General features: G+C 63.1%; 1 protein-coding gene across 4 annotated transcripts; it reads left to right on the forward strand.

Annotated features, from left to right (window-relative positions):
- The first annotated feature begins 500 nt into the window (after positions 1-500).
- Positions 501-22,167, forward strand: TTC31 (tetratricopeptide repeat domain 31). Of its 4 annotated transcripts, none has more exons than XM_073343139.1 (18): positions 501-645; positions 4,381-4,463; positions 4,787-4,877; positions 6,821-7,068; positions 8,635-8,718; positions 9,816-9,884; positions 10,895-11,074; positions 11,338-11,469; positions 15,371-15,425; positions 15,887-15,977; positions 16,425-16,566; positions 16,841-16,945; positions 17,440-17,527; positions 17,924-18,116; positions 18,510-18,584; positions 19,133-19,235; positions 19,943-20,052; positions 20,515-22,167. In XM_073343139.1, exons 1-18 carry the CDS (start codon positions 594-596, stop codon positions 20,645-20,647), a joined length of 2,034 nt encoding a protein of 677 aa, XP_073199240.1. In that variant the 5' UTR covers positions 501-593; the 3' UTR covers positions 20,648-22,167. The 4 variants fall into 4 exon arrangements, 2 of the variants coding, with proteins under 2 accessions (XP_073199240.1, XP_073199241.1); XM_073343140.1 differs by lacking the exon at positions 501-645 and adding an exon at positions 4,068-4,188; XR_012158800.1 differs by lacking the exon at positions 19,133-19,235 and having other exon boundaries at positions 20,515-20,603.
- Positions 22,168-27,932: the final 5,765 nt, after the last annotated feature.

The following is a 27,932-nucleotide window of genomic DNA, read 5'->3' on the forward strand; positions in this document are numbered from 1 at the left end:
TCCGGCCCTCCCCGCCCCTAGCAAAGATGGCGGGCTCGGGGCTCCCCGGCCCTCCCCGCCCCTAGCAAAGATGGCGGGCTCGGGGCCCGCGGGCCCTCCCCGCCCCTAGCAAAGATGGCGGGCTCGGGGCCCGCGGGCCCTCCCCGCCCCTAGCAAAGATGGCGGGCTCGGGGCTCTCCGGCCCTCCCCGCCCCTAGCAAAGATGGCGGGCTCGGGGCTCTCCGGCCCTCCCCGCCCCTAGCAAAGATGGCGGGCTCGGGGCTCCCCGGCCCTCCCCGCCCCTAGCAAAGATGGCGGCCTCGGGGCTCTCCGGCCCTCCCCGCCCCTAACAAAGATGGCGGGCTCGGGGCTCTCCGGCCCTCCCCGCCCCTAGCAAAGATGGCGGGCTCGGGGCTCTCCGGCCCTCCCCGCCCCTAGCAAAGATGGCGGGCTCGGGGCTCTCCGGCCCTCCCCGCCCCTAGCAAAGATGGCGTCAGCAGACGGCGGGGTGGACTCCTGTGACTGTGTCCGGTTTCCGCACGGCGCAGAGGATTGTGGGGTGGGCTGAGGGGGATGTTTCTGGTGAGGGAGGGAGGCCGCCCCTCCCTGGGCTGATGCCGAACGCGGGACTCGGGGAGGCGGGAGCCCCCGGGGGGCCGGAGCGGGGTGAGTGAGGGGGAGTCTGAAGGGCTGGGTGTGGGGGGGGGTTGGGGCGGTGAGGGGGGGTCTGAGGGGCTGGGTGTGGGGGGGGGTTGGGGCGGTGAGGGGGGGTCTGAGGGGCTGGGTGTGGGGGGGGGTTGGGGCGGTGAGGGGGGGTCTGAGGGGCTGGGTGTGGGGGGGGGTTGGGGCGGTGAGGGGGGGTCTGAGGGGCTGGGTGTGGGGGGGGGTTGGGGCGGTGAGGGGGGGTCTGAGGGGCTGGGTGTGGGGGGGGTTGGGGCGGTGAGGGGGGGTCTGAAGGGCTGGGGGGGGGTTGGGGCGGTGAGGGGGGGTCTGAGGGGCTGGGTGTGGGGGGGGTTGGGGCGGTGAGGGGGGGTCTGAGGGGCTGGGTGTGGGGGGGGTTGGGGCGGTGAGGGGGGGTCTGAGGGGCTGGGTGTGGGGGGGGGTTGGGGCGGTGAGGGGGGGTCTGAAGGGCTGGGTGTGGGGGGGGTTGGGGCGGTGAGGGGGGGTCTGAAGGGCTGGGGGTGGGGGGGTTGGGGCGGTGAGGGGGGGTCTGAGGGGCTGGGGATGAGGGGGGTTGGGGCGGTGAGGGGGGGTCTGAAGGGCTGGGTGTGGGGGGGGGTTGGGGCGGTGAGGGGGGGTCTGAAGGGCTGGGTGTGGGGGGGGTTGGGGCGGTGAGGGGGGGTCTGAAGGGCTGGGGGGGGCTTGGGGCGGTGAGGGGGGGTCTGAAGGGCTGGGGTTGGGGGGGTTGGGGCGGTGGGGGGGGGTCTGAAGGGCTGGGTGTGGGGGGGGTTGGGGCGGTGAGGGGGGGTCTGAGGGGCTGGAGGTGGGGGGGGTTGGGGCGGTGAGGGGGGGTCTGAGGGGCTGGGTGTGGGGGGGGGTTGGGGCGGTGAGGGGGGGTCTGAGGGGCTGGGTGTGGGGGGGGGTTGGGGCGGTGAGGGGGGTCTGAAGGGCTGGGTGTGGGGGGGGTTGGGGCGGTGAGGGGGGGTCTGAAGGGCTGGGGGTGGGGGGGTTGGGGCGGTGAGGGGGGGTCTGAGGGGCTGGGGATGAGGGGGGTTGGGGCGGTGAGGGGGGGTCTGAAGGGCTGGGTGTGGGGGGGGGTTGGGGCGGTGAGGGGGGGTCTGAAGGGCTGGGTGTGGGGGGGGGTTGGGGCGGTGAGGGGGGGTCTGAGGGGCTGGGTGTGGGGGGGGTTGGGGCGGTGAGGGGGAGTCTGAAGGGCTGGGTGTGGGGGGGGGTTGGGGCGGTGAGGGGGGATCTGAAGGGCTGGAGGTGGGGGGGGGTTGGGGCGGTGAGGGGGGGTCTGAGGGGCTGGGTGTGGGGGGGGTTGGGGCGGTGAGGGGGGGTCTGAGGGGCTGGAGGTGGGGGGGGTTGGGGCGGTGAGGGGGGGTCTGAGGGGCTGGAGGTGGGGGGGTTGGGGCGGTGAGGGGGGGTCTGAAGGGCTGGGTGTGGGGGGGGGTTGGGGCGGTGAGGGGGGATCTGAAGGGCTGGGTGTGGGGGGGGGTTGGGGCGGTGAGGGGGGGTCTGAAGGGCTGGGGGTGGGGGGGTTGGGGCGGTGAGGGGGGGTCTGAGGGGCTGGAGGTGGGGGGGGTTGGGGCGGTGAGGGGGGGTCTGAAGGGCTGGGTGTGGGGGGGGTTGGGGCGGTGAGGGGGGGTCTGAAGGGCTGGGGGTGGGGGGGTTGGGGCGGTGGGGGGGATCTGAAGGGCTGGGGGTGGGGGGGTTGGGGCGGTGGGGGGGATCTGAAGAGCTGGGGATGGGGGGGTTGGGGCGGTGAGGGGGGATCTGAAGGGCTGGGTGTGGGGGGGGGTTGGGGCGGTGAGGGGGGATCTGAAGGGCTGGGTGTGGGGGGGGTTGGGGCGGTGAGGGGGGGTCTGAAGGGCTGGGGGTGGGGGGGTTGGGGCGGTGAGGGGGGATCTGAAGGGCTGAGTGTGGGGGGGTCGGAGGGTTTGAGTGCGAGGGGGAGTTGGGGCGGTGCGGGGGGGTTTGGACAGTGGGGGGGTCTGAAGGGCTGGGTGTGTGGGGGGGTGGGGGGTGTCTGAGGGTTCGGGTACAGTGGGGGCTTGGGGAGGTGGGGGGTGTCTGAAGGGCTGGGTGTGGGGAGGGTTGGGGCGGTGAGGGGGGATCTGAAGGGCTGGGTGTGGGGGGGGGTTGGGGCGGTGAGGGGGGTGTCTGAAGGGCTGGGTGTGGGGGGGGTTGGGGCGGTGAGGGGGTGTCTGAAGGGCTGGGTGTGGGGGGGGTTGGGGCGGTGAGGGGGGGTTTGGACAGTGGGGGGGTCTGAAGGGCTGGGTGTGTGGGGGGGTGGGGGGTGTCTGAGGGTTCGGGTACAGTGGGGGCTTGGGGAGGTGGGGGGTGTCTGAAGGGCTGGGTGTGGGGGGGGGTTGGGGCGGTGAGGGGGGGTCTGAAGGGCTGGGTGTGGGGAGGGTTGGGGCGGTGAGGGGGGATCTGAAGGGCTGGGTGTGGGGGGGGGTTGGGGCGGTGAGGGGGGGTTTGGACAGTGGGGGGGTCTGAAGGGCTGGGTGTGTGGGGGGGTGGGGGGTGTCTGAGGGTTCGGGTACAGTGGGGGCTTGGGGAGGTGGGGGGTGTCTGAAGGGCTGGGTGTGGGGAGGGTTGGGGCGGTGAGGGGGGATCTGAAGGGCTGGGTGTGGGGGGGGGTTGGGGCGGTGAGGGGGGTGTCTGAAGGGCTGGGTGTGGGGGGGGTTGGGGCGGTGAGGGGGTGTCTGAAGGGCTGGGTGTGGGGGGGGTTGGGGCGGTGAGGGGGGGTTTGGACAGTGGGGGGGTCTGAAGGGCTGGGTGTGTGGGGGGGTGGGGGGTGTCTGAGGGTTCGGGTACAGTGGGGGCTTGGGGAGGTGGGGGGTGTCTGAAGGGCTGGGTGTGGGGGGGGGTTGGGGCGGTGAGGGGGGGTCTGAAGGGCTGGGTGTGGGGAGGGTTGGGGCGGTGAGGGGGGATCTGAAGGGCTGGGTGTGGGGGGGGGTTGGGGCGGTGAGGGGGGGTTTGGACAGTGGGGGGGTCTGAAGGGCTGGGTGTGTGGGGGGGTGGGGGGTGTCTGAGGGTTCGGGTACAGTGGGGGCTTGGGGAGGTGAGGGGTGTCTGAAGGGCTGGGTGTGGGGGGGGGTTGGGGCGGTGAGGGGGGATCTGAAGGGCTGGGTGTGGGGGGGGGTTGGGGCGGTGAGGGGGGGTTTGGACAGTGGGGGGGTCTGAAGGGCTGGGTGTGTGGGGGGGTGGGGGGTGTCTGAGGGTTCGGGTACAGTGGGGGCTTGGGGAGGTGGGGGGTGTCTGAAGGGCTGGGTGTAGGGGGGTTGGGGTGGTGAAGGGGGTCTGAGGGTTTCACTGCGAGGGGGAGGTGGGGGGTGTCTGAGGGTTTGGGTGCAGTGGGGGCTTGGGGAGGTGGGGAAGTCTGGGGACATGCAGGAAGAAAGTAACTCCCGAGCCCCAGGCTGTTCTGCTCAGGGCGTTTGGGGGGAGCCCCCACCCTGTGTTGGGGGGAGGAAGTGATGTTGCCCCCGGCGCCGGCTGGGGGGTTGGCCTACCTGGGGTGCTCCCTGGAGTGAGCGAGCGGTGAGGAGATACGCTGGGCCTGATGCGGGGGTGTCCCCTTGGGAGATCTCTTGGGAGGCGGCGGGGGGGGGGTGCTGGGGCCATGCGTCAGCAGGAGGTGGGTTGGTCTGTTCCCTGGCCTTCCTGACCCTCTGCACGTTCACTTTCGGTCCTGGCCCGCTTGGCTGCTTGCTCACAGCTGCTGTCTTGCAGGGCCCTTCCCGCCGGGGCACTTACCCCTCAGCCTGCTCACCAGCTACGGCTGTGACCCCAGCTTACAGCACCACAAGGAAGAGGTATGTGTCTGCTGTCCCTCTGCCTTCAAGGGAGTGTGTGGGGTGCATCCCTCAAGGGGATCATGGGGCTCCCACCTTCCCAGCCAGACCCCTGGCAACTAGACATGGCTGAGTCTCTTGGGCTGGCTGCCTGGTTTGCAGGCGGGGAGGGGGACCCTGGGCCAGGGCTCTGGGAGAAGCTCATTCCTGCTTCTTCTGTCTGATTTGACCAGAGCTTCAAGTTGTGTAACGGGTGGGCGCAGCAGTGAGCTGGGGGAGGCACTGAGGAACCCCAGCGGGGCTGCTGGAGACCCTGAGTCGCTAGCTGTGGTTCCATCTCCTAGGATCTCAACAACTTCATGGAGAAGCTGATGATGGAGAACCTGTACGGCCCCCCCAACAGTGCCATGAAGTGTAAAGCTGAGGAGATAGCAGGTACGAGGGGGTGGGGAAGGGGAGAGTCGGGGAGGCCAGGGGCTTTTGTGGGTGGACCTTGTGGGGTCAGAAGCTCTTGGAAGCAGCATGTCTCATGTTCCTGTGGAATCAGCCGGTCTCCTCAGGCAGAGCCATCCCTGGCCCCTCCTGACTCCACCCGTGGGCTGCTAACAGTGCACCTGCTCCTGGTGCTTGTATGAGGCACTGCTGTGCCCAGGGCTTCGCGCCCAGGGCTTCGCGCCCTGGCGTATCCCTGCTGCGGGCAGGCTCCCCCCTCCTCACTCGTTTTCACCCCTGCTTCCATGAGCCCTGTCTGATTGCTTCACACAACACACAGTCAGCCTGTGGAACTCCTTGCCAGAGGATGTTGTGAAGGCCAAGACTATAACAGGGCTCCAAAAAGAACTAGATAAGTTAAGGGAGGATAGGCCCATCAGTGGCTATTAGCCAGGATGATGGCCTGAGCTTCTGTTTGCCAGCAGCTGGGAATGGGCGACAGGGGATGGATCACTTGATGATTCCCTGTTCTGTTCATTCCCTCTGGGGCACCTGGTACTGGCCACTGTCGGAAGACAGGATACTGGGCTAAAGGGACCTTTGGTCTCACCCAGCATGGCCGCTCTTATGTTATGTTCTTGGCAAAGTGCTTGGGAACCCCGCGGGGACAAGCCAGTGCTGCCGAGAGGGGCCAGTCCCACAGCCCTGGCCCAGAAGCTCTCTCCGAACGATGCACCCTGCCTTCTGCCAAGTGCCTCGCCCTGCCCTGGGAGAAGCAGGTTTGTGGTGGAGGGTGGGGTTCAGACTCCATGGGCTGAGAAGTCCTTTGCCTCTGATGAAGCTGCCACAAGGGGGCCTATTGTAGCTGCAGGCAGAGGACTCAGCTGGGTGCTCTTTCCCCTCCCAGTTCGTGGCTAGAGTCTGAGTGGGGCTGGGTAAAGAATACCCATCCAAACACCTGTTAGTCAGTGCCCCAGCCATGTGCATTGTGACATTACCTATATCGTGGCAGAGCCGAGCAGCCCCAGTTGTGGCCCAGGACTTCGTTGCGCTAGGCGCTGTATGCACACAGCCCCAGTGACCTCACAGTTGAAGGACAAGACGAGAGGTAGACAGAGGACCAGAGCTATGGCCTGGAGGCATGTATGGGACAAGAGCCTGTCAGCAGATCATCCTGTCCCTGCTAAAACCCTGCGGGGAAGGAAATTCATCCACATTCTAGGAGTACGTCTACGCTCCAGAGAAAAACCCACACCACCAAGTCTCAGAGCCCAGCTCAATTGACTTGGGCTTGCACTACAGGGCTTAAAACAGCAATGTAGATGTTCCTGCTTGGGCTGGAGGCTGGGATCCGAGCCCCTTGCCGGGATTCAGAGCCCAGGCTCCAGCCGGAGTGGGAAGTTCTGCATTGCTATTTTTAGCCTTGTGAGCCTGACTCCTTTGACCTGGGCTCTGTGATGTGGCCTTGCAGGTTTTTCTTTGCAGTGTCGAGGTCCCCTGCGGGACTTGTGAACGATGCTTCCCCAGAATGAGAACCTCTCCCAGGCTGGGATTCTGAACTGCCAGGAATCTCCCATCCCCTCTGGCCCTGTCCTGACAAGCCCACCCCCTGCCCATCACCACAGAGTCTGGGCACCTCCCGTGGCAGATTGACAGCAGTAGGGAAGGCCGGCCTTGGGGTGAGTTGGTTTATTTTGGGGTTTTGGGATGGGGCTGCTCCTTCCCTGATCACTCGAGGTTTGGGGAGAGCTGGGGACTAAGGGGTTTGGAGTGAGGGGGCGCATCGAGAGCTCCACTCCCAGGAGATATGGGCTGGTGGAGTCATGCACTGGGGACTGTCTCTGGAGCATAGCTGGGACCTGACGGGGGGAGGTACAGCACAGGGGATGGGAAGCCCAAGCCATGGCTGCATGGGGCTGAGCGCCTGATGTGCTCTCCCTGTGCAGACTCGGACGAAGAGCTCTGCTATTATTACGACAATGATGGGGAGTATTACGAGGATGAGGAGAAGTGGGACGATTTCAACAAGGAGTGCGATGCAAAGACTGACGAGGACTCACTCCCTGGCACCTTCTGTGGCTTCAGGAAATCCTTCCTGTGCAAGGACACCTCACCAGCTCCCCCGCCCCAGAAGTCGATGGACTATCAACTGCTGGACCTGAAATTGCCCCAGAGGCAGCAGGTGACCGCAGAGGTGAGCCGAGCCCCAGGGTCATCCTCCCCAGTGGGTCCGTGTAACAGGGCGTACAGGGCCCCCTTTGCTCCTGCCCCTGCTCTGCTCCAAAAACCACTCAGAGACCTTCTGGCTCAGCAATCACGGGTGCAGTTTATTTACAGCGTGAAACCCCACCACCTTCTCACCATATACAGCTTGGGGGCTTCAGTCTGAAGGACTTCCCAGCCTTTGCATCCAAGAGAGAAGAGCTCCCACTTTCTGGCTTCCCCCCATTGGCTTCCTTCCTCTGAGGCTTTTATGTACCCCCAGGCTAATCAAGCTGGCAGCTGTTTCCCCTTTGCCAATCATGCAGAGGCTTCTCTAGCCAGCTCCAATTTATCTCCCGTAATGGGAGCTGGTGTGACGGAGGGCTAGCTCAGCAGTTTGTGCCCGGCACCCTGTCACAGTCCCCTGGAAGCCCCACTGTGGCCAGGGCTGGATGGGGCCCTCCATGTATTTCCTAAGGGCTTTGTCCACTGTGGTGCCTCCTGGATCTCTGCCAGTCCTCCGCGGGAGAACCTTCTGGTGGTGTCCTGGCTGCAGATCAGAGTGGACAGAACCTGGGGGAAGGGGTGGGGATTGTCAGCGCCACCTTTGACCAGCCCCGCTGCTGAGCATGGATGTAGTACTGCTTCTCTAGGAACAGAGCAAGCTGGCCTCGGACTTCGCCAGGGTGCAGACCGGGATCCCCATCCCGGATCAGCCCAGGGCTCCACGGAGCCCATCTCCAGCTGCTGCAGAGCAAGGTGCAGAAGCCCCTGCAGTAGCGGGGGTGAGAGAACCTGCCCCAGGGAAAGCTTCCTAGCTGTTAAGGCCAGAAGGGAGCATTGGACCATCCAGCCCCGAGAACCACCCAGGGATTCCTGCATCCAGCCCCAGATGTTTGACTGAGCTAGAGCCTCTCTCAGAAAGACACAGAGTGCGCCGCATCCCATTGGCTCATTGGCTCTCATCCTGCCCTTGGTACTCACACCCTGGGTTCTCAGAAATCTCCTCCCTGTGGAGGAGGTGCTCGTAGTCCCCTCAGAACTCTTTCTTGGATAAGCTGACTAGACTGAGCTGCTTCAGCCTCTCCCGAAGGTCAGCCCTCAGAGCATCCTTGTAGCTCTTTTCTGATCCGATTCCAGTTTGTCACCATCCCTTTGAAAGCGTAGACTACAGCCATGGGCCTGCTGTCCCAGCGAGGGTCGCACTAAAGCTGCAGACAGACATGTTACCACCTCCTGGCTCCTGCTCGCCACCCCTCTGCCTGCCCATCTACGGGCCACGCTCCCCACTTACAGCCAGCATGGCACTACCAGGAGCACATGTTTAGCTGCCTGTCTACCATGGCTCCTTGCTCTAGACCTTGGTTCTGTTCTCACTGCAGTGTGATTTCCTGTGGGGGAAGGGGTCCTTCTCACAGCTGCCACCCCTAGCTGATCATTACCTGTGATCTCCTGGGGGATAGGGACTCTCAGTTCCAGTGGTGTGCCCCTGCTCCCAGTTGGGAAGGGCTGGCTGCTGGGTGGGGGCTGTGCCCAGCTGGCGTGGTTCTCTTCCCAGGAAGCGGAGAAGAACGCCAAGGAGCTGGTAGCTGAGGAAGAGCGAGTTAAAAGGAAAGCAGAGAAGAAAAGACTTAAGAAGAAGGTGAGTGCCCGGAGCTGTGCTCTCCACTCCTGCTGCTGTCCCAGCCACCTGGCATGCCTGCTTCCTCCTCTCCATTCTCAGCCTGGCCGGTGACCCCAGGGGATGGGGTGTGCATCTCGCCAGCATGCCACACTGGTGACGGCGCTTGCCTCCCCCCCAACAGCGCAAATGCCATTCTCCCACCCCCAAGCAGGGCAGGGAGCCTGTGGCCAGGAGATGGGTTTGTTTGGGGTCCATACCAGGTCTGTTGGTAAAATGGATGGATAGCAAACTCTGCCTCTGTCATGCCAACGAGCCAAGGGTCCTCTGCTGGCACTCAAATCCGGGGTCTCCCATCCTGGCTCGTGACAGATCCGGGTGCAGGGATTCCAGCTGTGGGGAGACCTTCCCCTTGTTCCCTGTCCAGCCAACCAGCTGTGCTGCACAGCCTGATGGATCCTCTGGAGGGCAAACTTCTGTTTTCTCTGCTACCCAGTTGCCCTGTGTTTTGAGCTCTTCAGCTCCATCTCTGTCTGTGGGAAGGGGGCTGTGTCGAGTTCAGTCCCCTTCTTATACTCCTAGAGTAGACTAGTGTAAAGCAGTCCCATAGAAGAGGGGTGGTGTGTCGGGTAGATTGAATGGAGTCTGGGGCTATCACTGAGCTTGGGATAAGGGATGTCTCTTGGCTCATGCAGCAATCACACGCATTGGTGGGAATCTCTGGTTAGTGTGGAACAGGCAGTGCTGGCCAGGCTCTACTGGTGCCTTCTCTTCCCTGAGGTCCTCTCTTGCCCAGGCCCCTAGCTCCAGGCTGCAAGCCAGGAGTTCAGCCTGCCCTGCGTCTAGGCTCTGCAGGACAACCTGTCTCAGTTCCGTTCCCCTTGCCAGAGGAGCCTGGCTGGCTGCCCTGCTCCCCACAGAACCTGCCCTGGAGGTCCCTTGGGGGTGTGTGGTGCTGGGTGGCCCCCAGCCCCAGGAGGGTGAGCTGACTCTGCTCTACCAAATGTGTCAGCAGTGACTCGGAAGTGCAGCCTTCCCTGGGAGGGATCGGGGTCAGAGCCCCTGGCTGGGGAAAGCTTCAGCTCTCTGGAGCTCACTCGTTTCTCTGTGGCTTCCAGAGGCAGAAAGATCGGAAGAGGCAAGAAAAACTAGAACAAGAATTGAAGCCCAGGCCCGAGATGAAGTCGGTAAGTGGCTGGGTGTCACGGAGTCCCCGGGCGATGCTCTGAAATTGCTCCCTACATAGCCAGTCAGGACTCTGGGGAAGTCTCCTTTCTGGGAGCAGCCTGTCTGCAGGACACACAGCTCACCCGGCTTCCCCCTTCCTGGGTCTGACCTCGGAGCATTCAGCTTCCTCTGCCCCTCTGTACGCTTCCCACAGCGAGTCCGCCCAGGCGGGGTCCTGGGGAAGCCAGAGGGTCCTGCCCCCCAAGTCCGCAGACAGACGTGACTCTCAGCCAGCCAGTAAAACAGAAGGTTTATTAGACGACAGGAACATGGTCTAACACAGAGCTTGTAGGTGCGGAGAACAGGACCCCTCAGCCGGGTCCATTTTGGGGGGCAGTGAGCCAGACAACCCCGTCTGCACTTCACTCCATGTCCCAGCCAGACCCAAAAACTGAAACTCCCTCCAGCCCCCCCTCCTCTGGGCTTTGTCCCTTTGGGCCAGGAGGTCACCTGATTCCTTTGTTCTCTAACCCTTTAGCTCTCACCTTGCAAGGGGGAAGGGCCCAGGCCATCAGTTGCCAGGAAACAGGGTGTCAACGATTGTTTGTGTCCAGACCCCTGCACACCCCTGCCCTCCAGGGCTCTGCAACAATCATACATCCTTATCCTACCCCCTAGAGACTTAAGAACTGCACAAGGGAAACTGAGGTACACCCACACTATTCAGAGGAAACATTAAGAACAGTCCCACTTCGTCACAGCTGGGATACGCCTTGCTCTCCGGGCAGCCTGCCCTGTCATCCCTGGGCTTGGGAGCGGGGCTCAGAGCCACGTTTCTGAGGTGCAGTACTCTTGGTTCCTGTGTGTCCGAGAAGAGGAGGGGCTGTAACCTGTGAGTGCTGGGCTGGGCTGGGCTCTCCCCTCCCCTCCCAGGGGAGTCTGGCGGGCGGGTGCCAGGTGGCAGAGCCTTGCCATCCTGGGGAAGCTGCCGGCAGAGCTCTGATCTCACGGGCTGGTGCTCTCCTTGCAGAATGAACCTTGTCTGAATGGTGACGCGGAGGAGGAAGGCGCCATGACATCATTGCGGAGGGGGACCCTGGACTCTAGCTCCTCCCGGAGAGATCCCAGCGAGGCCCCAGCTCCTAGGAGAGGGGAGGGAGCCAGGGCCCAGGACAGGAGTGCAGACATGAGCACCGAGGAGGAGACGGAGGTGAGGCTTGGGTGTGCTGGGCTGTGGCCCTGTCCTGCTTTTGTGCAGGGCCCGGTGCTCACCCGGCCTGCCTAGACAGAATGGCTGGGCTGTGAAAGTCCGGGTCAGCTGGCTCGGTGACGGCTGGGGGTCAGGGACCAAGGCACCCGCTGCCTCTGGGGCCAGGTGTCTTCTGGTCGTGCAACCCGTAGGGCGTGACGTGGCATACTGTTGTATTGATGTCCCTGCTCATCCAGCCTGACACCCGTGTCCCTCTCCCCCAGGATGAGCTGGACTTGAGCAGCACCTTTGTCTCCAAAGCTCAGCGTAAGGTGGGTGTGAAGCCGCTGACGCCCAGGAAGGAGAAGGTGCCCAGAGCTGAGCACAAGGAGCCGGACAGGAAGCCCCAGCAGGAGGTGAGCATTGGGTTTCTGGGCAGACACCTCCCTCTGAGTGGGCTGGGTTGGGTGAACGTGTCTCAGCCATGGGGCGGAGGAGGGAGATCCCTGGCTGCCCCAGTGGGTCTGATTAGTGCCAGCGTCTGTGTCCTCTTGGAGTGGGGGCACTTGTCCTCTGAGCACCCGGCTGAGCCGCCCTCCCAACAGTGAGCTGTGACGGGCCTGGCTCTGGACTCTGCAGGCTGCCCACCCTCTTGTGCCTGGCCACGCTCCTCTGGCTCCACCCCCCCTTGGTGACGTGCTCCCCCGTGGTCCTGGCCTAACACAGACTCTTCCGGGCTGACTCTCAGCTGCTGAGCCCCATAGGACCAGCCTGGAGGGGATTTCCCACCACTGGGGCAGGGGCTGCAGATTCACTCCCCGCCGCTGAAGGGCTTTGGGAAGTGCTCGGAGCCTCGCTGGGCTCCAGTGAGTGGAACCAGCAGATGGGCCAGGTGATCAGCAGTTCTGTGAGGCCTGGCTGGCACCGGAGTTGAGCTCTCGTGTTTGTCTGCCACACCCATAGCCCTTGAGAACGGTCTCGTGACTCTTCAGGGAAGGTTCTGAGGTAGCCAACCTTCCCTGGAGTGAGCTGAGGCCAGCTGGTGAGGGAGGAGTGGAGCCAGCCTGGGACTGATCTAGGCTGTGTCGTGACAGGGCCTGTTCTCTATTAGCAGGCAGGGCTTTTGGCCCTGAGGCCTCGGCTCACAGCAGTGCAGGGACAAGACAGCTCTGGGTCCCTCCTGGGAGGGGTGCTTTCCATTGGCTCTAGCATCCTGCTCCTGCTCCAGGACACTCCGCGATCACCCTCCATGTCCCCAGTGCCTTTCAGTGTGTCTCAGAGCACCTGTGCACCAGATCAGCCTGGACCGCTGCTGGAGTGTCTGGGCTCTGCGCGGCAGAGGGGCCGGGGCTCGCCGGGGGCACAGGACCATGGCACAGGACCCTCCTCATGGCCACCTGCTCAGCCAGAGCCAGGCTGTCCCTGCAATGTGCTGCTCACCCAAGGCAGAGTGAATGGAGGGGTTCTGCCCCAGGGCACATCCCCCTGCCTGCTCCCAGGGAAGGGGAGTGTCTCTCTGGGGAAGGACGTGGCTTCTCGGGAGCCCTGTCTGTGGGGGAGACTCTGGTCCCCTCTGTTATGTGCTGACTGCAAGTGGGGAGCGTGGAGGGGCTGGTGGAGGAGTCGGTGGGATGTGGGGCTAAGAGGAGGAGGAGGAAAATCAGGGGCAAGTGCAGGCGGAGCTGGTCAGCCCCCTGCTAGGTCACCTGCCCTTCGCGTGACGGGGCAGAGGCAGGGCAGGCTCTGCCCCACGACCCAGCCGTGAGCACTGCAGGGGAGCCAGCGGGGAAAAGTGGCAAGTGATCTGCGATGTGACCCTGGCCTAGGACATCTGGGCCCCAACAGCCCATGCTGCCTCCCGGGGCCGGTGTCCAGGTCAAGGCCAGGCTGGAGTGTGCCGGGGCTGCTGCTGGGAGCAGCCAAAGTGTGCGGTGAGCGGCGACAGACATGGGCCCAGCATGGGGTGTCAGGTTGCAGAGTGAATGGGGGAAGGTGTGGGGCAGCCCCATGGCAAGCTGCTGTGCAAGCAAGCCATACCTGCCTGCAGACCCAAGGCTCAGGGGAGCCTGGCTAAAGCGAAGAGCAGGCTAACGGTGCAGCGTCTCTCCCAGCCAGCCCAGAGGCCCTGCGTGAGCAGGAAGCTGCTCAGTTGCTTGTTCGGTTGGCGCTAGGAGAAGGTGGGTCCCCACCCCAGCCAGCGCACTCAGGCCTCTCGTCCTGCGACCTGCTGGGCTTGGCTCCTAGTGGAGTGGCGGCGGCTGGGGAAGCGGAGCCCCCCATGGGGAGAGGTGGGGCCAGTTCCAGCTGCACCCGTTCTCCTTGGCAGCGCTGGGGCGGCTGAAGGAAGTGGGTCCGTCTGCGTGTCTCTCTGGAAGGTGCCTAGTTCTGGCGCATGGCGCCCCCTCGGGGCAGGGGGCCCGGGCCTGTCTGAGAACGATCGAATGTGCAAATTCCTGTCAGGCAATCAGAGTGGAAGGATTTGCACCCTGCCTCGGTGCTGTGCGTGCGCAGAGGGACAGCCCCAGCCGGTGGGCGTGTGGGGAATTGGATAGCAGAGCTGTGCCAGAGCAGCCCGGGTACTGTGATGACGGGCTCAGTGCCTAGGTGCCAGCCAAGAATCCCAGCACGGGAGCTTTGGGCGCGGGCTGGGTGAGGCGGGAAGGGCTGGGCCGTTGTGTGGATTGCATCCCGGCTGATCTCACAGGGAGGCTAAACTGTGCCCTAGGGGACGGGCTGGGCTGGGTGGGGGTGGGCAGGACTGGAGTCGCTGATGTCTTTGCATGGTGTCTGGGCATGGGGCAGAAATGTGCTGGAAAGTGACAGCTGAAGGACTTCCAAAGGCACCTTGTTGCCACAGCCCTGCGCTTCCCCAGAGCTGTCCTGCGGCATGGGGGCCTGGCCCCACCTAGCCCACACAGACACCCCCACGCTCTGGTGCAGGCCATTCGCTGCAGAGACGGTAACTGGGAGGCAGAACCGGGCTGGGCTGGCTGGTCCCTGCGGGCTGCCTGGGGTGGGAGGTTGGAATTGCCTGCCATTCACGTGACTGGCTTGGGGAACTGCTGGTTTTCAGAGCTGGGGGCCCTGTGCGAGTCACAGGCCCAGAGGAGGGGAAGGGCTTGGTGGGTTGCCCCCAGCCTTGGCCAGTCCACCCCTCAGGGCCAGGGCATGTGGCACAAAGCCTTCAACTTGGGCAGAAAATATCCCCTTCCCCTTCTGGCCAAGGGGAAAGGCCAGGGTGTGAGCGTGCTCCACGCTGCCCTTCAGAGCCCTGTCCCTGACCCCTGCTGCCTGCGCTGGTCACGGCAAGACGGGCAGCCTGTGTGGGCAGGGGGAGGTGTCTTCCAGTGGTGGGGGTTTCGGGTTTTCCCCTGCATGCCAGAGGCTCTGCTGGGGCTGCACCGTGGGGGGCCCTGCAGCAGTGAGGCTGGGTGGCGGCCGTTGCAGTACCCCAGCCTTGCGGGTCCTCCTGAGTTGTGTCTGTCCCTCGGTAGGGAGCATAGCAGTTCTTTGCTGTGTGTCCTGACCCCAGGGCAGCTCTCCGGCCGTGGGCTGGAGACATTGAGAATGTCCTGGAGGTGCCTGGTGCCGCCCAGGTTCTCTGGGCAGAGACAGGTCTCCTAAGGGCCCCTGCCTCCTCCCACTGCTGCACCCCAAGGTGGTCAGCACTGCTCGGCCTGAGAGAGCTCCTTGGGGCAGGTGGGTGGGGAGCCCCGGACCCCGCTCAGTGAGACCGACTGACTGGTTAGAGTGGTTCCTTGAATGATGCTGCCGGTGGGGGGCAATGCCAGCAGGGGGGAATTGGTGTAACCCGGTCCCCCTCGCTGCAGTCTGAACGGGAGATGGGGCGTCCCCAGGAGGAGCTGTAATGCACGCAGCGCCCTTCCTGTGCCAGAAGAAAGCAGCCTCCTGGCGCCGAGGCCGGGCAATCAGCGATGTCGGCTCTGTGGCAGTGTTGGGACGGGTGACTCCGGCCCGGGGCAGCGTGTGCTGCGGGGACGGGGTAACTGTCCCTGCTCTCGCCAGGGGCTGAATTCCCGCGTGGTCTGTGCCCAGCACCAGCCCGTCTGCTAGGCGGCTCAGGCGAGCGGGCTTCCCAGCCTGCCCCTCGGCTCCTGGGGGAGGCTGGCCTGGCAGCACCGCAGGTGTACCCCATGCACTGTGCTGCAGCCTCTCCCCCCTCCAGTGCCCCCCCACTCAGCCGAGCTGCCCCACACGCGCTGCCCAGCTGAGCGCTCGCCTCCTGCCAGGCCCGGGGGGTGAGCCCAGCTGCCCTGGCAGCCCAGCCCTCACCATGTTACTTGGCTCCCTGTGCAGGTGCCGAGGCCTGGGCAGGACGGGAGGGGAGTGGATCCCAGCACAGTGCTAGCAGGTCAGTGTCCCCCGCCCCCCACAGGCCCGGCCTTCCCACACCCAGCAGAAGGGGTCTGGGGCCGTGGGGCCGGACAAGTGGCCACGCCTTTCCTGTGCCAACCTGGCTCCGCCCTGCTCACTCCTGATGCGCAGCCCCCCCATCCCAGCCCTGGGCTCTCCCCCAGGTCCGCTGGTGCCCCTCAGTCCCGACCCGCAGCCCCTGATAGCCCAGCCCTGAGCAGGCACAGCCCTTCCTAGAGCCCTGGTGTCAGGGATGCATTAACCCTTTCCTTCCCAGCCTCGTTTCCCTCCCTCTGGCCCATTCCCCGCTGCATCCCGCTTGTCCCATGGTGAGCGATCTCCATGTAGGTGCCAGGCAGGCACGGGCACCCGAGCCAGCCCCGCCCTGGAGGCCTGCCTAGGCTGCATGGGGTTCAGTAATGCAGTGCCTGTCTTGGTGACCCTGTTCCCTTCCTGCAGGCTATGGGAACGAGGCGGCAAAGCGGAGCTGCTTCCAGGAGGCCGTGTTCTTCTTCACTGAGGCTGTCAAACTCAACCCTCGGGAGCACAGGTAGGAGCGCTGGGCAGGGCTCGGGGCGGGGGGGCTCACTGGGGAGGGGGCAGAGTGTTTCTCTCTCAGGGTGGGGGGATGCTCTGGTGTGGGGCTGGGGGAGTGTTTCTCTCGGGGGTGTGCTCTTTGGGGAAGGGCTGGGGGGAGTGTGTTTCTCTCATTGGGAGGTATGGGGGGTTCTCCATGCCAGAGGCGGGCTGGTAGTCCGTGCAGCCCCCTCCTAGCCCTGGCTCTGTATCCCCAGCCCGACTCCCTCTGTGCCTGCACGATCTGCTGGAGCCTCAGCCCCACACAGGCCCAGCGCTGCCGGGCGCTTTGGGGCAGGAGCAGGCAGCAGGGTTTGGCCCAGGCTCGCTGACCGGCCCAGTGCCAGTGGGCGCTTTGGGGCTGGGGCAGGAGCGGGCAGCTGGCCTTGGCCCAGGCTCGCTGACCGCGCTCTCCCTGCAGGCTCTTCGGGAACCGTTCGTACTGCTATGAGAGGATGCAGCAGTACGACAAGGCCCTGCGTGACGCCCACGTGGCCTTGAGCCTCCTGCCCGGCTGGCCCAAAGGCTTTTTCCGCAAGGGCAAGGCCCTCATGGGGCTGAAGGTACCTGGGTGTGGGGGGTGGGCGCCAGGGCTTGAATCCCTGCCTGGCCCTGCTGGTCAGGGAGATGGGGGGCCCTCTGAGCGAGCAGCTCATGGGAGTGGGAGCCAGGTCTAAGTGAGGTGGGGGAGGAGGCCCCTACCCTGGCCCCTGAGGTGCAGGTGGGATGTGGGAGGTGCCAGGCTCAGGGGAAGGAGACAGGTGCCTGGCCCTGTGGGGCAGGGAGGCGCTGGGCCTGGTGGGGGGTGGCAGTGAGTGACTGCCTGGCTCTCCCCAGCGCTACGCTGAGGCCAAAAGCACCTTCCTGGAGCTGCTGCAGCTGGACAGCTCCCATGCCGACGCAGCCACCCAGCTGGAAGTCTGCCAGGTGCAGCTCATCCTGGTGAGTGTCCCTGCTGTCTACACGGGGGTGGGGACAGGCCCTCCAGCCGTGGGCACAGCGCGGCCTGAGCGATTGTGGGGTGGGGTGGGCTGGCTGGCTTGGGCCCCGTGGGAGCCACCCCTGCAGGGGACAGAGCGTGAGACAGGAATAGTCTCTGCCTGCTGGGCAGTAGGGAGTTCTCTGCGTGCTGGGACATCACTGGGGCCCTGCTCATCTCTGGGAGGATCGCCCCTCCCAGGCTGGGGGCTCTGGCTGGGACAGACAGCCCTGCAGCCCCCTCCCTGGTCTAGGCTGCATGTGCTCAGAGCCCCTGCGGTGGTCTGGCAAGGCTGGGAAACTTTGCCAGGGGCCTCTCCCTGCGGGGACCACCCTGGGTTGATTTGATGTGCAGGGGCCCAGATACCAGGGTGATGGTCAGCAGAATCAGAGCCCTAGCTCGCTAGCTGGGGAAAGATGAGTGGGGCTGGGCTGCTGACCTGCTCCCCTCCTGACAGGAGAACGGCTTCAGCAGCTTTAGCAGTGAGAGGAGCCTGCTGGTGGAGCCGTCGCTGGGAGCCACAGAGTCCCAGCCGGCGGGGCCTGGTAAGGGCACAGGGGCATGGGGACCGTTGGGTGTGGAGCTCCGCTTCCCTGCGGAGACCTGGCTTGGGCCCAGTCTTCCTCGGGGAACCAGTAAGAGTTGGGAGCGGGAAGGCTGCAGGCTGGGACTGAGGGGCAGGGGCTGCGAGTCGGGAGTGAGGGGCACTGGCAGAGCGGTGTGGGGATGGGGGAGCAGGGGGCTGCGGGTTGGGCTTGAGGGGCAGCTCGGGGTTGAACTGCCAGTCCCCCAGCCATCAGTTTGCCCCTCTGCAGTGTCCCCGCGGGGGGGGCCGAGTCTTCTGGGCAGCTCCTGAGCAGCCTCCAGCTTGTCCCTGCCTCTGGCCGAATGGCCCTGTGCCTGCAGAGCGGGGGTGTGCTAAGCCCTGCCTGTCCCCCCAGGTGAGCAGGCCAGGAGCTGGTCCCTGGGCAGCAGTGGTTACGCCGAGGGGGACGAGGATGGGGAGAGCGGGTTTGTGACCATCACTAGCTCGCGGAGCCGAGGGAAAGGTCCAGCCCAGCAGGGGCTCCGGGCCAGCAGCAGGGAGACCCCAGCTAGCACCAGACACCCTGTAGCCACTGTGCATCAGGCCAGGTAATGGGGCGCCTGGGAAATGGGCTGTGGGGGGAAACAGGCTAGTGTCCTGGATGCATCTCTGGCTATGCTTGAGGAGGGATCCGGGCCCTAAGCAGAAAGCCTGCTAGGCCTGGGGGTGGGGCAGGCACAGGGCCCTGAGCAGAGAGCCAGGTGGGCCTGGGGGTGTTGGGAGGGGGCAGATGCTGGATCCAGGGGGTGGGGCGGGAGCCTGAGGGGGTAGTGGAGGCGCAGGTGTTGGGCCTGGAGGCGGGGAGGGACAGGTGCTGGGCCTGGGGGTGCAGCAGGGGGAGTGGGGGGTGGGGTGGGGGGTGGCACTCGTCGGCCCGCTGGCTCCTGGTGCCCGGGGTGAGGCTGGCGGGTGGGTGACCCCATGCTGTGTGCCTTTGGCAGGGAGTGGTACGCTGTGTGGGTCGGGAACGTCACCCCCAGGATCACCCAGAAGTTGCTGCGCAGCTATTTTGAGGCGTGAGTGATTCTCCTCCCCCGTCCCCCCCCCATGCCCCCAAGCTGTCTGGGCAGGGCACGGTGGGGCGGGGCTGGGGTGGAGCCTGGGCCCTCAGGCATAAACCCTGCCCTGCTGCTTTCTGTCTCCTGCCAGCCCATCCCTCCCCCGCTGGGGCTGCCTTGACCCCTGGCCCTGCCCCTAAGCTGGTGCCCCTCCAGGCCCTGCCCCCCAGTCCCGCTGGTGCTCCCCTACGTTGCCTTGGCTAGCAAGCACCACATGCCCGGGGCTGCCCCAGAGCCAGCCTGGGGGCTGCCCAGTCAAAGGAGTACTGCCTTCTGGGCCACAGCCTCTCCCCTCTGGCTGCAGCGTGGGGCCGGGGAGCCGTGCCTGTCTTGAGGCCCGCGTCAGCCTGCCCTCCCTGGAGTAACCCGGCCGACCCAGGGCCCTCTCGCTGACTCCAGCTCCCTGCTGCCGACGCAAGAGTCCCTCGTGTCGGCTGCCCTGTGCCTGGAGAGCCTGGGGCTGGTCCCGGCGGGGGCAGCAAGGCTGAGCCCGCTCTGCTCGGCAGGTATGGGCCCATCCACTCGGTGCGGATGCTCCCGGAGAAGTACTGCGCCTTCATCAACTACACCAAGAAGGAGGCTGCGGAGGCGGCCTACGCAGCCCTGCAGGTCAGGCCAGGCCTGGGGAGAGGGTCGGGGGTACTGGCCCACGTGGCTTGGCAGAGGCTGCTCTGGGCCAGCAGCCCACACTGATGCCAGCCATCAATGCAGCCTGGTGGGCAGCAGGCAGGACTGGTCATGGCAGGGGCTCAGCTCCCCTAGGGCCAGGCCTGCTGTGCCCAGGGGGAGCCGCTCTTCTCCTGGCCCACTTGTCCTGCCTCTCTCTGGCTGGGGGGCCCCGCCCGAAGGCTTGTCTGGGGCTCTCCCCCATGGAGACAGGGCCCCACTCGGGTTCTGTCATTCCCCCACTCCTGCCCCCGGCACACACTCTGCTTGGAGACTTGCCCCAGTCAGTGCCTGGTGCTGAGCCCAGCTCTGGGTGAGCTGAGCCCTCTCCTCACTCGGCTTGAGCCAACCCTCCTCACTCGGCTTGAGCCAACCCTCCATGCCCTGCGCTCATGCCGGGTCGTCCGCACAGGGCCTGTGCCAGCAACACCTGCTTGGTGACACCAGCCTGGGTTTGTCTGCCCTGCCTGCGGCCTCTCCCCCAGGGCCCTCCTGCCCCACAGCCCAGGGCCTCCGTGTTCTCCTAGAGCCCTGCCTTGCTGGAGTGTCTCCTACTGTCCCGTGGTGCCCTCCGTGCACTGCTCCTTGGCAGCGCTGCGAGCGCTCCGCCCCACGGGGTGGCCTGTGCTGACCGGCCCCTTTCTCCCCAGGGGGCCGAAGTGGAAGGAACCAAGTTTGTGCTGCAGCTGAAGCACCCTGACCATGCAACCCCGGCCCCTGGTAGGGCTGGCCCTGGCAACGGCCCGCGGCCTGTGGGGAGGTAGGTGCTGCCCTTGGGAATGGGAATCCTGGAGCCTGCAGTGGGGCATGAGTGGGTAGGGGCCCTCCTGGCTGTCTGCAGTGCCCCCCTGCTCTGGGACTGCTGGGTCATGGAGCTGAGCAGCCGAAGCGAGGCTGTTCCAAGGCCTGAGGAGTTGGGCCCCTGCTGGTGCCCCGCGGAGGGGTCTGCCCAGTGCCCCTCCAGGTGCCCTGGCCCTGCTTGGCTCAGGCTCGGAGGAACCCGCCCCACCGCTCCAGTGCCAGCCTGGATTATTTCCCCAGTGGGGTTCTTGGGATGCTTCTTTGGAGCCATGGCCTGTTACTGCCTTGGCATGATGCCATCACTAGTGGCATCCCAGCCCAGGATCTCCTGTACGGGGGGCTGGAGCTCTGGGCTGTGCATGTATGGGGGATGGGCTGATGAGACATATGCCGGCTCTGGACCCTCTGTGTGTGCCCACAGGGAGCCAGTGCGAGTGCCCCCCACCCTGGAGTGCCATTTCTGGCGGAACGCCGGCTGCAGCTACGGGGCCGACTGCCGTTTCCGCCACCTGCCCCAGAGCAAGGGGCTGGACAAGAAGCTGGCTCAGCACTAGGGCCCTGCCCTGGCCCCATCATTGCAGGGGTCTGGAGGCCGGATGTCCCCAGGCTGACAGCTGGCTCCTCCCTGGCCATGCTGCCTCGTGGGCACAGAGTGACTGGATGGCTACCATGCTGGGCCTTCCCAAGGCCCCTCCAGCTGCTGCCTGTTGCCTACCTGTGGCCCAGCGCCAGCCAGTGGGCATCACCCCCCCGGGGTAGGACTGGACTCGCTGCTGTGTGGATGGGGACCCTGGCTGGCTGTGCTGTGGGTTCCCCTTCCCTGGGAAGGAGCCATGCAAGCTGGGTGGGGCGGCCCGCCCCCCCCCTCCCGCCCCCCGGGACTGCCTTGGGGTTGGTTGGCCTGGAGGGAATCGCTGGGCCTCTCCTGGCAGGGAGGGCTGGAATTCAGGGCCCTGCCCGTGGCCCAGTGGGGGCACTGTGCCCCACATCTATGGGGGCACTGGAGCTGGCTGCAGACCCCTTTGCCTTATTATGGAGTGAGGCCTATGGGGACTACAACTCCCAGCATGCAGTGGAACCATGCTGTTGGGATGAAGGGCATTGTCATGCTGGGAGTTGTAGTCTCCACCCCCCGGGCTGCTCTTCCATGGCTATTTCATACCAAAAATTGTCCCGGGGCAGGTTCCTGCCTCAGCCATGCTCTCTCCTTCCTGCCTTCTGATTGGCTGAGCCCTGGGTCTGTTACACTGACTCTGCCCTGCTAGGGCCTGTCTGTGCGGCGAGGGTTTGCTCCCTCTGAAGCACTGTTGGCAGACAGGACACTGGGCTAGATGGACCATTGGCCCGACCCAGTCTGGCCGTTCTTCTGTAGCTCTTTGTGGGGGGCTGGCTGGGTGGGGAGCATGGCCCAGGGTCAGGGTTGGGCTGTGGCCCCAGTCCATAGAGCCGCCCCCGGTTCCACTTGGGCTTTTAACATTGTCCCTTTGTTTTTGGAACATCCCTCTGCCCTTGGGGCTAACCTATGCCACCCCATACAGAGCCCCACAGGCCTGGGCCAGCCCCTTGCTCCCCTGCCATGTGGTGCTCTCGGCACCGGGCAGGCTGGTCCCAGGTCCCCTTTCGCTCATGTGCAGCGATGCCCCTGGGGCTCTCTGCCCTAGTGCCGGCTCTGTTCTTCGGCTCTGGCCCAGTCTGGCTGCTTTCTGCCTCACCTGTCTCCCACAGCCCTGAGTGCAAAGCCAGCTGGGTACCAGGGAGCTGCCCTGCCCTGCCCTGCTGATCACAGAGACCAGCTGGCTGCTCTGGGCAGGTGCCGGGCTGTGTGTGGCTGAGGGGCCAGGATCTGCCTGGGGGCGAGGATGCAAACTGACCTGTTATGGCCCTGAGAGCGCCCAGCCTGTGCGTTCAGTGGGTGGGCCTTGCTCCCGGGCTGTGGGGCGGGGAACTCCGCAGAGCTCTTCCCCCGGGCAGCCCCGGGTTTGCAGTGGGTGCGGCGCCCAACGGGAATTTGTTCAGGGATTTGTACCTGCCTGGGGATTTACAGATTGTTCTTAATAAAACTCATTAAAGAACCCACCTTCCGCCTTCCCACTCTGGCCCTGCTGGCTTCCCCCACCGTAGCCCCCCAGTCCTCTCCTGCATCTGGGAGCGTGTGGAGGAGCCCCAGGCACTGTGTGGGTTGTGCCAGCAGGGGGCGCTGTTCTCCATGGCATGCATGGCAGAGCCACACCTGTTCCTGGGGCAGCTGGTGCAGCCTGGCCTGGCTGGCTGCGTCCTGTGCTCGTGGTGGAAGGAGGTGCGGGCTCCCAGCAGGCTGCAGCCAGCACAGGGGACCGTGGTGCCCCCCCGGCCACGGTAAAGTGAAAAGGGACAAAAGTAGTAACATGGGATAGGCTGGAACGGCTTCTGGGGTGTCGCCCCCGAGCTCCCAGGAGCCTCCCTGTGCTCTGAACACATTTTCCCAGACGCGGTGGGGGCTGGGTGCTCTCCTCTTCCCCAGTCCTGACCCCAGAGCTCCAGTGTGGGGGTAGGGCCGTTTAACCCTTCTGGTGCTGTCTGCAGGCGCTGCCCACCGTGGGGACGTGCGTTTGCCACCCTGTCCGTATCTGGAGGATGAACGGGGCAAGGAATCAGAGTCCTGGGGTTCAGTCCCATGGCTCCCCCTTGCTGCCCCATGCCACTGCAAGCTCCATAGCTGGGGCCTGTTGACCCGGGAGCCTTCTCCCACCGCATGTACCTGTACACTGGTGGGCGTGCCCTTGGCTTTGTGCCCGTCCTGCGTGGGGAGCTTGGTGTAGGGCCCCCAAGCAGCGTTCCGCTCGCCCTGCTCTGCATAGGAGATGGAGCTGCCCTTGCCGTGTTAGGGGAGGGGTCGGTGCTAGGTGGTTCTGCACCGCTGGCCTGGATCAGCCGGGCTGTATCAGAAAAGAGCGGGCACCAACTGGGGTACAGGCATTTCCAGCCACTACTGCCACCCAGGGGAAGGACCCATGGAAAGTGGGCAAGCGCAGCGGCGGCTGGGTGGGGTGGGGTGGGGAGAGACAGGGCTAAGGCTATAATCCTGAGCAAAACACTCTAGTCTGCCAGAAGCCTGGAGACCTCAGGAAGTTGTGCCCCTCCCCAGGGTCGGAGGTGGGGCTGAGGCACTGACTCGGGGCGCGGACAGCCATGTGGCAGAGGGGTGCCAAGGCTTAGAGAGGGGAAACTGCTTCTCCCCAGCTGGGAGGAGCCTGTGGAAGTCATGGCCACAGGCAGTGATGATGTGAAGTGCTGAGCAGCGGTGTGAGCGTGAGGCAGTCATGAGTTCCACGAAGAAGCGAGAGTAACTGTCACCTGGTTGACCCCAGCTCTGCCCCTGCCCCTTCCCCTCTGAACTAGGATGTTGATGAATGTGGTCGAGTCCAGCCTGGGCTGTGAGCTGGCCCCAGCTGAGTCGTGCGTGGCCCTGGGACAGCGCTTGGCCTTGGAGTGGCTTGTTCTGCAGCCCCTTCTCCCCATGACGGTACCTCCGCAATGGGATCAAGTGGCCTCAGTCGTCCTTGTGACAAGCTAAGCAGAGTGCGCTCTTGCTAGCCGGTGTTTTCTCCAGCTCGAGTCACTGTGGTGGCCCTTTTCTGCACCCTCCGGTTTTACAACTTCCTTCTAAACTGTGGGCACCAGAGCCAGATGCAGGATTCTGGTGTCTGTCTCCCCAGAGCCTGAGTACAAGAGAGAACCACCTCCCTGCTGCTGCTCACCCCCACTCTGCAGATCCGTCCACGGAGCCCTCTTTGGCACAGCAGTGCGCTGTCTGCAGTGACCCCAGGATCTTTCTCTGTTGCTGCTTTCCAGGAGACAGCCCGCACTCGGGCCTGTGGTCTCCCTGCCTTGCTCTGAGATGTACAGTGCTGGCTGTATGAAAATGTTCTGTTGGAATGCGCCCAGCTTACCGAGCAATCCAGACCACACTGGATGGCTGCTGTCCTCATTCCCTGCTCCCCCAGTGTGTGTGTCGCATGCAGATTTGATATTTACTTTGACATCGTTGGTGAAGATGTTGGCGTCTTGAGCCTAGTACCGCCCCTTGTGGTGCTGCACTGGTATACCGCCATGCAGCGAAGAGTCCCCGGGGATGATTGCTTTTGGAGATGTCAGCCCATTCTTAAACTGTTGAACGTGCGCTCTGTTCAGAGTGGATAGAGCTGATTGTCCAGTCAGAATATTATGCAGTACTGAGACAAATGTCGTACCAAAGTCCAAGTATACTGCATTTGTGCAGTCACCTTTATCAACGAAATCTATAATCTCATCAAAAAATGAAATCAGGTTTGTTTAACAAACCCTGTTTTCCCTGAAACCACGTTGACGGGTCTCAGTGATACGCCAGCCTTCGTTAGTTAGCTCATCCCTTATTTTCCCTGGATTTCTGATGTCAGGCCAACCAGCCTACAGTTACCCAGGTCATCCCAGCTCTTTCTGCTTCTTTACAAACAGAAATAGTTATTGAACGCATCTGCCTTTTCTGCACCTTTACAATACTTCTAGCGTTTCCATTGAGTAGTGGGCCTGGACCATTGCTAGGATTTCTTTTGCTCCTAACATACTTTAAACCTTCTTGTCGTGCTTGGCCCTGCCAGCTAGAGATTTTTCCCTGGTGTTTTTAGCTTCTGTGATCAGTTATCTCCAGGTCATCTTAATCCATCATAATGAGGTCCAGCATTTCCCCGTGCTGGATGTAATGCTTCTTGTGGTAAAAAGTTATCTAAAACCATCATTAGAGTTTTGAAAATTAACAGCTGGCTGCATGAGATCTCCAGCATGTCTCCTCCAGATTGAAATCCATCAGAGCACCACAACTTGTCTTTCCACACACTGTTAGACAGTGTTCGAGGTGTAACTCACCTACCCCCCTTGCGGGATCACATCTGCTCTCCCTCTCTGAGTCGGGCCCTGCCTGAGGCCCCTCCCTTTCCTGCAGCACCAGCCCAGCGGGAAGGCCTGGCTGGCTCGTGCCCGCTGCTGAGCTCAGCGCTATGTGAACTCAGAGGGGCTCAGGCTGAGCGCAGGGCATGGAGTTGGGGGATGCAATAAATGGTGGTACCTGATTGTGCCAAGACCGGGGTAGCTGCTGTTGTCTTGCGTCACTGAGGACAGAGCTCCAGCAGGGCGAGCTCTCTGCGGTGGCCAGGGAGAGGTGGGGACTGGACCCATCGGGGCCAAGCACGACATTGATCCTGCCCCGGGCATAGAGCAGTTAACCAAGGTGAACAAACTTGGGTCCATCCCCCCACCCCTCATCAACACAAGGCTCAGCGCCCTCCCCCTCCCACGCCAGCTGGGATTGTTTGTTGCCGTGACAACATTATGGATGCAATAATCGTTGCAGGCAGTATCTGTCCCTGTGTCTGTCTGTCTCTCTTCCCCCCCCCCCCCCCCCCCCAGTATCTCTCACTCTCCACCCTGCGTGTGTGCACCTGCCTCTTGTCTCTTCTGGCCCCAGATCCATGGGTCATGCCCCGCACCCCATGTGTTCTTCCCTCCCTCTTTCCCTTCATTTGCCCAGGGCAGCCCCAGTGCTGGGCACCGTAGGGGATCCCTGCTGACTTGGTGCCAAGTGTGTAGCTGGAATGGACCCACAGGTCCCATCTTGACCACTCCCTACCCCAATACAGACCCTTCCAGCAGCCCGGGTAGGAGTGTTCCAGTTACCACAGGGGCATCGCCAGTTTGGAGTGTTCCCAGCAATGGGCCCTGCCCCCTTTTCCTGTGGGGGAGGTGGGTTTCCCAGCCAGTCTCTTGGATGGGAAAGGGATCCTGTAGGCCTGTGCAGCTGGGCAGGAATCCCAGGGACAAGGAAGAAGCTTAGGGTTGGGAGATGCTTCAGTGAATGCTTCAGCTGTCCCCTGTGTGGGTTGCCTGGCCAGGGCTGGTGAGTCCAGAATGGAGGGCAGGCCTGGGGAGCGTGGATCCTTTGGCCATGGCAGGAGGGAGACAGCCACACATGGAGAGCAAGGACAAACCCAGAGGGTGGGCCCCTCTCCAGGAGTGGGTGTGTGTGTGGGGGACAGGACCAGGCTGCAAAGGGGAGAATACCTGGGCTCCAGCTGCCAGCCCAGCCGAAGTCTGTGCTCAGACCCTCACTTGCAGACTTTGCATATCCCCCTGTGAGGGTGATGGGGCCTTTGAGCTCAGAGATCTACAGAGGAAAGAGCATGGGTTCTCCCAAGCCATTATCTACCTTGGTGGAATCTAGTCTCACCAACTCCCAGTGCTCAAAAATCATGAACCAGACCTGAGATAACCTTAAAAACCATGGGATTTGGACCATACTGAATGTGGGTTTGTTCCTTGCCTTCTGGCTTTGGATCCTTGAGGCTGCACTCAAATCACTTTGTCAAGCCTTTGTCCCCAACAGGAGGCTTAGAAACCAAGAATTTCATGAAATCACCTGAATCCAGGAGCTGGAGCTTGAAGAGAAAAACCAAATATCATAATAAAGCCACAAGAGCTGGTAGCTCTGGTAATCTGAGGAGACCAGACTGGCATCTACTGTCTGGGCTTAGTTTCTGCCTTGCTTAGTGGCCTCTAAGCAAAAGCAACTGGCTGCCCTTTCTACCTAAATCATGCCCCTTGTCCTTCGGAAGCTGCATCTACCGACAGTGCAGATGGCTTAGTTAAATCAGCGTGTTCCAAAGGGTGATCGGTGGTTTAAGCTGCTCAGATGCTGCTACCTATCTGGCTGCCCAGCACCAGACAATGCCATTTCCCAGCCATTCCCTAAGGGCCTATTGCCCACCGGTGGGTTTGGAATGAATGTCGTCAGTTTGCCTGTGTCTGGAGGGACATTGTGCAGTGGGCATGTCAGCTGCTGCTGTCATAGATAGTAAGGCCAGTCTGCCCTCCTGCCTGGCACAGCCCAGAGACCCTCCTGCTGCAGGGTTTGCATAAACTCCTCATTTCTGCTTTGAGCCAGTCGGTCTTTGGGAAAGATGGCCTGTCTCCACTCAGAGCCTGCACAGGATGGAGAATGCCCGCGTCTCTGGGTGGGTTGTGTCCCCTTGCTGGTAAAAATCTGCAGCTTATTTCAGGTTTTAATTTCTCCTGCTTCAGCTGCCAGACTTTGGATCTCGCTCTGCCTTTGTCTGCTCGGGTCAGGTCCTTCAGCTACCACACAGTGCGTGCCCAGACAGGTACTTACAGGACTTCATCAAGCCAGTGCCACTTGCTCTTGGACAAAGCTTCTGGAGCCTGTCCCTATAAGGCAGGCTTGCCAGACCCCCAGTCAGTCTTGTGTCTCTTCTGGGAACCCTTTCCATTTGGTCAGTGTCCAGTATCCAGTAACAGACTGAGGTCACACCACCTGCCTTCTCCTCAGTATTTTCCTGCTCACGTGTCTGTGGAGTGTGTTTTCCCCCCTAGCTGCAGCATCACACAGACGGTTCACATTCAGTTAGTCTCCAAGAGTCATGCTTTCCACGATACAGTCCCCCCATCTGATAAGTGTGACCTACAGTCTTGTTCCTAGGTGTGTGAGCTTACAGGTGGTTGTTTGAAAACGTGTTTAGATGAGCCCACCTTACCAAGGTGCCCAGGTCAGTCTGTGTATCTCTCCCCATCATTTACCACTCCACTAATTTTAGTGTCATCTGCAAATGTTATCTGTAGTGCTTTTCTATTTTCTTCCAGCTCATTGAGAGAGAGAATAAATCACATTGGGCTGAGCACAGATCCCTGTGGGACTGCACTAGAAACACCCCTTTGGACAATGATTCCCCATTAACAATTTACCTTTTTGAGATCTGTGAAGTATCCAGTTTTTAATCCATTTAAAATGGGCTACATTGACATTGTGTAGTACTC

This window comes from Lepidochelys kempii, chromosome 4, assembly GCF_965140265.1.
Source record: "Lepidochelys kempii isolate rLepKem1 chromosome 4, rLepKem1.hap2, whole genome shotgun sequence".
Taxonomy (NCBI): Eukaryota; Metazoa; Chordata; order Testudines; family Cheloniidae; genus Lepidochelys; species Lepidochelys kempii.